Source organism: Rhodnius prolixus, unplaced genomic scaffold (assembly GCF_049639745.1).
Source record: "Rhodnius prolixus isolate KJV_2025 unplaced genomic scaffold, Rpr scaffold_16, whole genome shotgun sequence".
Taxonomy (NCBI): Eukaryota; Metazoa; Arthropoda; class Insecta; order Hemiptera; family Reduviidae; genus Rhodnius; species Rhodnius prolixus.
The window spans coordinates 221,428-234,843 of record NW_027411616.1 but is presented as its reverse complement, the minus strand read 5'-3'; the positions used below and the strand labels follow the sequence as shown (position 1 = coordinate 234,843).

Sequence of the window (13,416 nt, the reverse complement as noted above, 5' to 3'; positions counted from 1 at the left end):
ATGTAGATGTGCCTTTTAGGGGTCTCAACGCTGTACATCGAATGGGGGAGGAGTTAGCCCCATTTAACTGAGGCTCCCTCCAAAATTATTATTACTAATAACTAGGGAACGGATTCGTATGTATTTACATATTTTTTTCTAGGCAATTTACAGACGTTTTTCAACTACAAGTATTCATACTGACACTTTTTAAGCCGTTTGAGTCTACTTTTATTTCGCATATTTCCACATATTTGGATGTTATCGCATATTTATACATATTTGATTAAAATAAATAAATATTTCTACATATTTAATCAAAATATGTACATATTTCAACATATTTTTCATTTTGGGCATATTTTCATAATTGGGAGGTGGTTGACAGGAACTGTGAACCACAGACTGTAGGGCATTACAATGGTTATTGTAATTTACACAGAATGCTGCTAAACAGTGACGGGCACTTGTTAGTTCTTTGAAGTTGTCTGACGTTGTTTGTTCTTTCAGCTCGTTCGTTGAAGTGTCCAATTCATTTCGTTCGGTCACTTAGTGTATTCTTTTTTGTGTGAAATGCCACGAACATCGGCCTCAAACAAACAACTGGTTGCTAAATATCTTCGCGAGTTTCCAGCAGAACTTTTTCGAAGTGATGGAGACATTTTGTACTGCACAGCTTGTGACAAGCGCGTTTCTTGCTCTCAACGTTCCCAAGTCACCCAACATATTGCCACCGGATCGCACATAGAGAATAAAAACAGAAAGAAAGAGAGGACGTCCTATCAAGCCTTCCTTACATCTCCATCATCAAGTAAGTCTACTCTGAGTACAGATCTGTGTCGGGCTTTGGTTAGAGCAGATATCCCTTTCCACAAACTTAAAAATCCTCATTTCAAAGGATTTTTAGAGACCTATATTGGGAAAAAAATGCCTGACGAGAGCACTCTGCGGAAAAACTACCTGGAAGATATCTATAAAGATACACTAACCAAAATTCGAGAACATATCAAAGATGGACCGATTTGGGTGTCAATTGATGAAACCACTGACGTTGAGGGCAGGTATATTGCCAATGCAGTTATTGGAAAACTTGACAGTGATGCTGATGTGGATATTTTTTGAACTGTGAGGTTCTCGAAAAATGCAATCATTCCACCATTTCACGATTCTTCGATGCCTCAATGCATATCCTATGCCCCAGTGGAGTTTTGAACGAAAAAGTTCTTTTGTTTCTCTCTGATGCTGCCCCCAACATGGTCAAGGCTGGGCAATCTATTCAGGTATTTTATCCTAAGATAATTCATGTGACATGTATTGCTCATGCCTTGCATCGAGTAGCAGAAACTGTCCGATCTTTGTTCAGTGACGTAGATGGACCGATCTTAATCTCCTCGGTTAAAAAAGTATTCTTAAAAGCACCAAGTCGCATTAAAATGTTAAAAGATCTCTATCCAGACTTGTGCCTTCCACCAGAACCAATATTGACAAGATGGGGTACTTGGCTGGAAGCAGCTCAGTATTACTATGAAAACTACAATAAAATCAAGAATGTCCTTTCACATCTCGAAGACGAAGCAGTAGCGATAAATACAGCCAAGTCTTTATTCGAGAAACCTAATTTAAGGAACGACCTTGCATTCATTTCTGACAATTGCGTATTTCTTGCACAAGCCATTACCCAACTTGAGTCCCAAAATGTTCGACTGACAGAAAACGTGTCCAACGTTAAAAAAGTCATCGAAAAGGTGGAAGGAATACCTGGGAGTAAGGGAGATCTTATCAGATCAAAACTGGTAGAAGTACTGAGCAAGAACAAAGGGTGGGAGACCATCTGCCAGATTTCTGATATTATCAGTGGAACAGAAGTCACCTCAGAACATCGTGTACCCTTTACAACCAACGAGATAACTTCTTTCAGCAAGGCACCTATAACATCTGTAGATGTTGAACGATCTTTTAGTCGTTACAAGTCCATCTTACGCACAGATCGTCGTCACTTTACGTTCCAACATTTGAAATTTCATGTGGTTGCAAACAATTTCGAAGAGTGAAGTTATCAAAATTGAAAATTTAACACATCTTTTTATAAATAGTAAAAATTTTCTTTGTTGTATAAATCATTATAACTTGTAAAAACAAATTTTTGTAAAGCCGCATATGCGTACTCACAAGTCTGCTAGTGGTAATTGATTATATATTTTGCTAATTATGTTTTTACTTATTTTAATCTGTTATTTGTAATTTGAAAAGTTTAATTTTGTCGGAATTGAAGAATATTATATTTTGTTAAATTTTACGTTACATTTTATCCATTTAAGTTGAATTATTAGTTTACTTTTCTTATATATTATTAATTTATTATACGACTCTACCAACGGTCAGAGACCATGATATTGTCTTTATGTAAAAAAAAAAAAAATTTTAATTTGGTAATTTTCTGGTTCCTTTGTTTTCTTTTTTTGCATCTTAAGTGTTATTTATTTTATGATTACCATGTATTAATTGTTCTATCAGTGTAGTAATAAAGACGTTCAATCGATCAAAATTATAAATAGTAAAAATGTTCTTTGTTGTATAAATCATTATAACTTGTAAAAACAAATTATTTTGTTCCTAATAAATTATTATAAATTGTGAAAATGTTCTTTTCTTGTATAAATAATTATAACTTGCCCCACCCCAAAAAAATCCATTTTCATAAAAAAAAATGTCCATTTTACTTAAATATTCAATTGTAATTTAATTTAGTCCCCCTAACTTTACTTATAGTAAATACGTACATGCATGTTAAATTAGAAAAAGACAAAGTTAGAGTCGGCCTCTGTCTTGAATTCCTCTTACCGAAATATTCGTGAGCACAAATAACACACAGTTATAACAAGTAGATTATTCAACAATTATTGATTTCTCAATTGTAATTTAATTTAGTCCCCCTAATTTTACTTAGAGTAAAATACAGGAATAATTAGCTGTTATAAAAATATGCATATCTTATTTATTTTATATTACATACATATACACAACATTGTGGGATGAATACCTAGATTGAGAATGTAATTGAAGAAAACTATATTATTTGCGATAAAGCCAGTTAATTATTACCTATTATTTTAAACGTTTGACTACTACATAAAATAACAATTGCTTTAATCGAAGAATGAACTTAAACCGACGATTTTTATTTAAAAATAAAAATAAATAAATAAAATAAACAAAATCATTGATGTATGTTGGTGTAAGCATTTTTTAAAAGGTTTTGAATTTTTTAGCCTCATAATTTTTTTTATTTTTTATAACGTTTTTCTTTTTAACCTGTAATTAACAGTTTGATTATTATAAATAACTAGATATTACAGTCAATCTACAGTGCTACTTGAACATATATTTTGTAGACGAAAATGGCCAGCATAAGGGACTGTGACATCTAATAAATTCTAAAAAATATTAATGAATATTAATGCAGTAAAATTACTTAAATATTAATGAAGAATTAATGAAATGTTGGGTGCTTGCTGATTTGTGTACCTTTTGGCGTTTAATCAACCCTTATATTTAACATTTTAAACTGTAAGTTATTGTTATGGAGATTTATAGTAAAGAATGTTTTCTAGTCAATTTCGTCTTCGACACTTGATTTGATAGTTGGGCGAAAAGCCCGCCTGAAGAAATTAGCATTAATTTAGCAATCTTTTACACTTTATATAAAAACCCCTGCCAATAAATTGGTACGGAAACTTGTTTCGCATAAAAATCATGGATATTACACAAACAACAGTCCAAGCATAACACTTTTAAAGGCATTTTCGGGGAAAAAAGAAGTCGCAATCATTATGGTTTCTAAGAGGAATCCTAATTTAAATACTGATGTTTTCGTTGTTGAGGAAGTGTAATTTCTATTATTTGACCCAATCGCAATACTTTCTCTTACCACGAGTAAGACAAAGCAATAGGCAGCACATCAGTTATGATTTTATCAGTAGCATTATTTTACTGATTCAGGTTCAAAAACATAAACACCTACCTTGCTTGGTGACAATGAAGTAATAGCAGGTTTCGATGGAATTGAGTTAAATTTTTTCTTGGTGGTATAATCGTACAGATATTGCTTGCCCTTCCTTCGAATTTCTTGCATTTTTATCTCATGATGACTTCGAGCCTACAAGAATAATTACAAAAAAGGTCCCAATACCATTTAATTAAAACTGTCTGCTAATATTTCATAGAGAAAACATATACCTCATTCTGAAAGCTTGTTTTACTAGATAAGGCCCTTGTAAGCATCGCTTTTCGTAGATGATGCCTATTACATCGCCGGCGGCCTTCTTCGTTGGAAGGATTCAACGAGAGCGGTGGCTGAACATTATTGACAATAGAACCTTCAATTGCGAGACTCACATCTGAAGAACAGGGCGAACCTGAGGTATCACCCAGTAAAAGAGCCGTCACATCGTTTATAAGACTCTACACAAACACAAAAATCAATTTAGTGTAACACAAAGGACGTTTTCTTACTGCAATTATAATTGACAGATTTTCATAACTTAATATAAATGAACATATATAATTCTGGTAGCGAGATTTTGCTTGGCCTATCAGGTCAAATAGCGCTTCTTCTTTCAATCCTTAATCTCGAACGTAAATCTTAAATCGAACTCTCAGATTACAAATGTTTGAAAAAAAATGTGAAGGTCCTATACCTCAAGGTTCGAGAAAATTATGGATCGTTTTCTTAAAAAAATCTGAATAACTTATGAATCAACTAAATAAAATCGCATTTCCAGTAGAGCTACATGTAGTAGGAGGGTATTTAGATTCAGAAGTAATCATTATAGTCTGGATAAGGCCGAACTGTTGCTTAGCGGAGGTGAAGTTATCAGTCGTTTGTTTTTAAGTCGGGAGAGGAGCAAACCAAGAAGGAAAAAAAAATGGATATCAAAGAAAAAATCAGGTAGTTTTGATTGCATCTCACAATCCTCTATTACTTTAATCACTTCCTTTCTGATTACCTTCAGGATATCGTTCAGGATATCAGGATGACACGATTTTCAATTTGAATCAACCTTCTTGTAGCATTGATTCAGACGGATGTCCTCGTAAAATTCCTATCTCCACCGCAAAAGCTCCCAAACAAATAAATTTTAACAGGAAAGAATTTCTAGAACTCAGCTATTGGAATGTCAATCGCTACTTAACTTTCTTCAATTTATCCAGAGAAGAAGTTGAAAATTTTACATCGTATGGTATTTTCAGTCAGTTTGTTTGAAACTTGTCATCTGTCTGAAAATACAGTCGACTCTCGATAAATCGAAATCCAAGGGACTACAAGAAAAATTCGAATTATCGAGACTTCGAATTATCAAGAAGTTTGAATTATCAAGAAGGGGGGAAAAAATCGAATTATTAAGAGTTTTTATTATGTATATATGTACGTACATACGTATATTGAAAATACGTATGAGCTTACCTAAGTTTTAGACATATACAGCCTCAAGTAAAAAAGTAAAAATAATGAAAACGACAAAAAAGAACAAAAAAAATTACATATGTATTAACATTTCAATAAATACATATGTACCTAATTTAAAAAATGAAGAACAGTTTTTTGTTTCAATGTGGCTTGACTTAGTCAAGTGACTTAGAATTGTAGAAAGTGTTGATGGTGGCATATTGAAAGTTTTGGCGATATCTTTTTTTTGAACCACTTTTCACGGCCGTGATAATTTTTTTTTTGTGGGACACAGTAAGGGAGACGTACTTCCCATCGTGACAAACTAAGAAAGAGAACTGGAAAGTTAAACTGGGCTGAAAGGAGGGAAACATTTCGCAGGAAATGAACAATAAGCGGAAAATGAGAAGTAAACATTACTAGGGAAAATTCGAATTATAAAGAGCGGAAGCGGCCTCCTTCGAATTATAGAGCCTTCTCTCCCCCTGTTGTTAAGAAAAGGATTTCGAATTATCGAGCGTATCTAAATACACTGAATTTTTTCGATTTACCGAAGTTAGCAGCTGTAGAGTTCGAATTATCACAAAATTCGAATTATCGAGAGTCGACTGTATTTCTTTACCAACCTGCTTGAAAAGGAACGAACATTTTAGTCTGCGCGAAAAAAAAAAACTTAAAGGAACAGGAAGCGGATTTACAATTATTTTTGTTGTAGAAAAATCGAAAGTTAATGTGATAATTTTAAAGCGCCGAGATTAGTGCTCGCACTTCTTCTAAAATATAAGGATTTTTCCTTTGTTTGGTGTGTAATCTATTTTGGAAACCATGTAGTGAATATGACAATTTTATAGATTTCATTAAAAATGATTTGTAGGAAATTAAATTGTATGATCCGTGTAACTTAATTCTTGCGGGATCTAAATACGAGAATAGCACTGGGCTCAATACTCTAGAGAAGCGGTTTTCAATCTTATATAATTAAAAAAAACACATTTAATATAAAAAGTTACTTTAAATTCCAAATAATTACTCCGAAAAACTTGCTAAATTGCAAAAGTGATCACTACTTTATGCTATCATGATGATATTTTACATTTATTTTTCTTTCAAACCCAATTACTATTTTTTGCAATCGCAAATGCGCCTGTGATCTCAAAACGTTTGAGAACCCCTGCTCTAGGGGATAATTTTTTTGGGGGAGGATCCTTCCTAGAAGGCTGTCTTCTGGTTTTTGATCAGCTAATTATCGCGGTAAAGTGTTCGTGGATACCCTCCAAACAGTTACAGCAAAGGGTGCTGTGTCGTGGACATAGTCTGAACTACGTTTGATTTATTCCTTTCATACATATCAGAACTACTAATATTTCTGAATTATCAGATCACAGTTAATAAGTTGAAAAGGTCGGTTACATTAATTCCAATCACACCTCGAGAATGGGAAATATTTTATTCTCACGTACTCTAAAAATTCCATTGAATCAAGTACGTACTTCCGTTACAACAACCCAGAGCTGACAGATATATTACTTTAGAGGAGCTAAAATATTCTTTACTTAACTTCAAGAATATAAAGGCCATGGGACTTGATTTGACTCCTTATACAGGTAACTTTTCTCTAAATTTCGGTAAAGAAATCATTGAATTCTGAGAAATAGGAGAAGAGATACAAACAATGAAATTTTAACGAATTCGAAACGAATTTTAAAACGAACAAAACTTAATCTTGAATATCAAGCAACGTACTATCACTAGAACATTGCAATACATACTACTTACGAGGGTCGTTTGAAAAGTCCGTGCAAAAATAAAAACTACTTAATTTTTGGGGGTAAACATTTTTTATTTTTCAACATAGTCTCCTTTTAGGCTTATACACTTCGTCCAACGCTGCTCTAGTTTGTTGATCCCTTCCGAATAATAGGATTTGTCCAAGTCTGAAAAATAGCCATTCGTTTCTGCAATCCCCTCCTCGTTTGAATAAAATCTTTTTCCCGCCAGCCATTTCTTCATATTGGGGAACAAATAGTAGTCCGAGGGAGCCAAGTCTGGAGAATAGGGGGGATGTGAAACGAGTTGGAACCCTATTTCCATTAATTTTGCGACCACAACTGCTGAGGTGTGAGCTGGTGCGTTGTCGTGAGGGAAAGGACTTTTTTGTGGGCCAATCGTGGGCGTTTTTCTTGCAGCTCGGTTTTCAAACGGTCCAATAACGATGAATAATATGCACCTGTAATAGTTTTACCCTTTTCCAGATAGTCGATGAGGATTATTCCTTGCGAATCCCAAAAGACAGTCGCCATAATCTTTCCGGCCGAAGGAACGGTCTTCGCCTTTTTTTGGCGCAGATTCCCCCTTGGTAACCCATTGTTTAGATTGTTCTTTGGTCTCAGGAGTGTAGTGATGTATCCATGTTTCATCCACAGTGACGAAACGACGCTTAAAGTCCTGCGGATTCTTCTGGAACAGCTGCAAACCGTCCTTGCAACACTTCACACGATTTCGTTTTTGGTCAAGCGTGAGCAATCGTGGCACCCATCTTGCGGATAGCTTTGTCATGTCCAAATGTTGATGCAAAATATTATGTACCCGTTCATTCGAGATGCCCACAACACTAGCAATCTCACGCACCTTCACTTTTCTGTCATCCATCACCATATCATGGATTTTATCAATGATTTCTGGAGTAGTAACCTCAACAGGGCGTCCAGAACGTTCAGCGTCACTTGTGCCTACATGGCCACTCCGAAAATTTTGAAACCACTTATAAACTGTTCTAATCGAAGGTGCAGAGTCACCATAATGTTTATCAAGCTTCTCTTTAGTCTCCTGAGGCGTTTTGCCTTTCATAAAGTAGTGTTTGATCAACACACGATATTCTTTTTCGTCCATTTTTTGAAAATCACTCGACTTCCTCGATTCAAACGAATGCCAAACACAAAGAAATAGACCGATCTGGCTGAAACTTGGTGTGTGTTCTTCCAAGAGATGCTACTAACTAAACATAACCTCGATACGCGCCAGTAGTGCTATCTCTCTGACTTTGCACGGACTTTTCAAACGACCCTCGTATACTGCTAACTTTTCTCTACATTTCGGTAAAGAAGTCATTGAATTCTGATAAATACGAACAGAGATATATGTAAGTGATTGTAATTTGAACGAATTTAAAAACCTCCAAAATTTAATATTAAATATTATACGAGCTATTATCACTAGAAAATTGCAATTTATACCACTTATAGAGCTAACTTTCCTCTACATTTTGGTAAAGAAATCATTGAATCCTGATAAATACTAAAAGTGATATAAAGGATTGAAATTTGAACGACTTCGAAACAAATTTGAAAACGACCAAAATTTAATCTTGAAATAGCTAACGACCTATTATTACTAGAACATTGCAATTTATGTTTCCTATGAACCTAACTTTTCTCTATATTTCAGTAAAGAAATCATTGAATTCTGATGCATTAAAACTGTCCGGTAGGACAGTTGTATAAGGGTTGATCGTCAGAAACTGCAAGAAAAAGCGTAACGTTGAAAAACACCCAATTTTGACAATTTTTTTCTCTTTTTCTATAAAAGATAAAATTCCCAAATTTCCTTTAAAATGTAGGGCAAATCCTACTTTATAACTGTAATTTTGTTGCAACAAAATAGATTAAATAGATTTCGAGAGAAAAGTTGCTGAAAATGAGTAAAAACGGCATTTTCAGAAAATGTTCTTGTTCTTCTTGTTGTTACCTTTTTTGTAAACAACGTAGCGCCTAAACGCGTGAACCGATTTTCATGAATGAGGTGTCATTCGATTTAGAATTTTATGTAGATGTGCCTTTTAGGGGTCTCAACGCTGTACATCGAATGGGGGAGGAGTTAGCCCCATTTAACTGAGGCTCCCTCCAAAATTATTATTACTAATAACTCTGTAAATCTTAGCTCGAGTTTGATAAAATTTGTCAGGATGAAAGTGTTAGGGCTTCCCTACATACCACGTAAAGCGACGTTCTGCTCTCATACCTATCAAGGGGAAGTATGGCAATCGTTTAAATTATTACCGCGTGAACCTATTTTCATGAATGAATGGTCATTTATTCGAAATTTTAGACAGATTTGCATTTTAGAAGTCTTGATGCTGTGCATCATAAGAAAAGGAGTTTGTCCCACGCTGGTCAGGCCTCCTCTAAAACTATTATTCGTGAGCACAAATAACACACAGTTATAACAAGTAGATTATTCAACAATTATTGATTTCTCAATTGTAATTTAATTTAGTCCCCCTAACTTTACTTATAGTAAATACGTACATGCATGTTAAATTAGAAAATGACAAAGTTAGAGTCGGCCTCTGTCTTGAATTCCTCTTACCGAAATATTCGTGAGCACAAATAACACACAGTTATAACAAGTAGATTATTCAACAATTATTGATTTCTCAATTGTAATTTAATTTAGTCCCCCTAATTTTACTTAGAGTAAAATACAGGAATAATTAGCTGTCATAAAAATATGCATATCTTATTATTACTAATCTTTCTACAACGCTCAGTCCGATTTTGCTAAAATTTAGCACAAAGAAGCGGTTAAGTCTTCCCTAAGTGGCTCTAAAGTGCCATCATGCTCTTACACCTACTAAGAGGAAGTTCTGCAATCTTCAAATTATCGACGTACGAACTGATTTAAAAGAATGAATTTCTTTCAATTTGAAATTTTAAATACAGAGATTCGGCTTTTGAGGTCTCGATGGTATATATTTAGGAGGGGAGTTTGCCCCACTTAAATAAAGCTCCCTTTTAAACGGTTATTAATTATAATTCTGTAATTTTCGATCGTCTTTGATCAAATTAGGCAAGAAGAAGAATTTAGAATGTGTGACATTTAAGTGTGATCCTGCTCTTACACCTGATAAGGGGAAGCATTTGCAATCATGCCGTATTCGCAGTATTCTCTTTGCCCGTTTACGGATAAGAAGTGTAATTGCAAATCATTTTTATTTCCCCTCTTTAGAAGTTATTGTGATCACAGCTTTTCTTTTACATCCCTTAAGAGGAAGTAGTGTTATCAAATTTTATCTTTTTTCTTTTATTGGAAATTGCAATTTTCTTTCTATTATCCCTCCTAATGGGTTGTAATTTCACAACCACATCATTTCTCTACTCTCCATCTTCTTCCCACCAACTTGCTACCATTTCCTCATAACTTGCGTCGTTTTTTTACATCCTAGATCTTCCAACAAATTATTCTCGATAGCCGTATAATTTAAAAAATCATTGAATACTTAAATTTGTTCCAACCAGGGAACAAAAAAAAAAAATCTGTCCAAAAGGTACAAAAATCTCCTTAGCAAAACTTACAGTTTTAAAAGTTAAATAGAAGGATTGATTAAACGCCAAAAAGTACACAAATTAGCAAGTACCCAACATTTCATTCATACTTCTAGCACCATATTTTTTAGAATGTATTAGATGTCACAGACCCTTATGCTGGCCTTTTATCACCCATAACTATTTTTCTGTTAGAATAATAAAAGATGTATCTCATCGTAATTAGCATTTAAAAGGCACTTCTTTTTAACAATATTCAAAATTATTCTTGTGATTTCTCTTTATTACAAACAATCATCACATTAAAAAGAAAAGGGAAAGTTAGAACTGGTCTGTTACTGTTGTAATTTGAATTACGGATTTAAAACGAAATTTCAGTCTTCAATTCGTCTTACGTGAGCACAAATTACATAGTTAATAACGAATAAATAATACTTGTAATTATAATTCATTCATTTACAAACTTTAATTTAATATAGCTCTTTAATTGAGAAAAAAACAGATGTCAAAAAAAAAATAAATAAATAAAATAAAATCGGTATGCTCGTTGGTATGCATTTTTAACGAAAAATCAATTATATTTTTCATTAACGATGATTTTTGGAGAATATCGAGGTGCGGTCTTAAATAAAAACAACTTTTTTGCTTTATACCAACGTTTCGGTAATTTTTACTACCTTCTTCAGAATATTATAAAAAAAATTTGTGACGTTTAATGTAGAGCTACGAGTATATCATCATAACAACGGTCGAAAAAACCAAAACCATCATTTTTCATTAACTTTTTTTTTGTTTAAACCTGTGCATGAATAGCTCTTATTACTATCTAATGGGTGCTGCTTAGTTCTGAACAAATATTTTATGCATGAAAATGGCCAGCAAAGGTTCGTGACATCTAATACATTCTAAAAAATAGAAGTATGAATGAAATGTTGGGTACTTGCTGATTTGTGTACCTTTTGGCGTTTAATCAATCCTTATACTTAACTTTTAAAACTGTAAGTTTTTGCTAAGGAGATCGTTGTACAAGGTACAACAATTGAACCGATACTAGTGATGTACATGTTACCAAAGCTATGGTGATATTGACTGACAATAGAAACTTTTTGTTGCGTACGGCCACAAGGTACGGAGTTTATTTATGTATTTGTTAGTTGTTACGCTGCAAACTGCATTAACGTTTTACTTTATTTATTGCGTTTATTTCATGATTATTATGCGGCAGATTTATTTTTTGTAAAATGAATTTTTTATAAACCCTCAACTGTGGCCGCAACAATTCCTATAACTTTCTCATACTCCAATGACTGAAGTTTTCTCCAAAATAGGAATTTGCAATAAATTAGTTATAACAGTCTAAAAATAAAATTAAAATCCGGTCTAACCTCGCAATAATTCATAAAAACAGTAAGAGAAAGCACATCTATAGTACTTTTTCTGAATGCAGTATAAACAATTATTACTGATAAATTTACCTGAGTAGTTGGCTTGAGAAGCACATGAGAAACAATAGGAGGGTCGCAAATTCTTGCATCCTTCACCTCGACCAGAACACAGCCGGTATAAAATATCTGTGGAAAGGTTGTTTCCCAGTAGTCAAGGAACATCGGCGGAAGTTCTTCTTTATTTATATAATCCAACAGCAAATTCTGAGAGTACGGTTGCACAGATCCCTACAAAATATTTATGTATCAATCTTACACTTCTTTAGATTTTTTTTTTTGGTTACTTGCTTATATATATATTATATTATATATATTTTTTTTAAATTTACTAAATGAATGTACTTTATTTTCTGTAGCTATAATTGTTAATTATATAACTTTACACATATAATGAAAGTTTAAATGGGTCATTTATGATTTAGATACTATAGATCTTCGTAAGGAAAAACAAAGAAAAAACTTACTAAATACACTGTGAAGCTTAATTAGTCTAAGTTATGTTTCTATATGTTTGACGAATTACTAGCGCAACGTCATGAATTTCTATGTTAGATTAACACCTGCAGTATTGATATTTATGTGCCGAAGTAAATTACTGCAGGCAGCACATTTATCGAACAAAACCTCAGTCTCGCTAATAATGAACTCTTTGGTAGCTCTAAGATGTCATGAGTTAAATCTATTTTTGTATATCTTGGAGTATATCCAGTATAAACCTTAAAAACATATTTTTTAAAAACATATAACTAATTTGAGTACGAAGAGAAGTTTCAACTTCGACTTAGAAAATAGCTCCAGGCGTAACTTAAAAAAAAAATAGTCTGATAGCAACTTTATAGTATATTGGTTATTTATTTTTGGTCGACATGCGAGAGTAGCGGAAATAGTAGAAAATTTGAGACAATCGCTCTTATTAATAGTAGTAAGAAAAACTACTAAAACTAAAAAGGAGTAGAAAAGGTGTGGACCGCAAAACTAAGATGTGGTGACAGGATCGATTCGATTTTTCTTAATTAATTAATAAAAACTTATATAGTAAATTTTGTGTTATTTTGTGGGGTATTATATAATTTTTAATTGTATTTTATGGAAGCGGCAACAATTCAGGTTATAGAGACCGAGAGCTTTCATGCTCTCTCTCGACCTGCGACGTGCTCTCTTATGAAGGTAATACTATTCATCACTGGTCAATGAGCTTTAGACATTGCTAGATAGAAAAAAAAAA

General features: G+C 33.4%; 1 protein-coding gene across 3 annotated transcripts in view; it reads right to left on the bottom strand.

The window, feature by feature from the left end:
* The window catches only part of Spt20 (transcription factor Spt20 homolog), a 38,265-nt gene that overhangs the window by 18,659 nt on the left and 6,190 nt on the right, over positions 1-13,416 (bottom strand). For all 3 annotated transcript variants that reach the window (XM_074134482.1, XM_074134484.1, XM_074134483.1), the window contains 3 exons: positions 12,222-12,419; positions 4,216-4,440; positions 4,001-4,135 (listed from right to left, as the gene is read on the bottom strand). In XM_074134482.1, the coding sequence (XP_073990583.1) occupies positions 4,001-4,135; positions 4,216-4,440; positions 12,222-12,419 (558 nt within the window). The remainder of the gene's footprint in view (positions 1-4,000; positions 4,136-4,215; positions 4,441-12,221; positions 12,420-13,416) is intronic.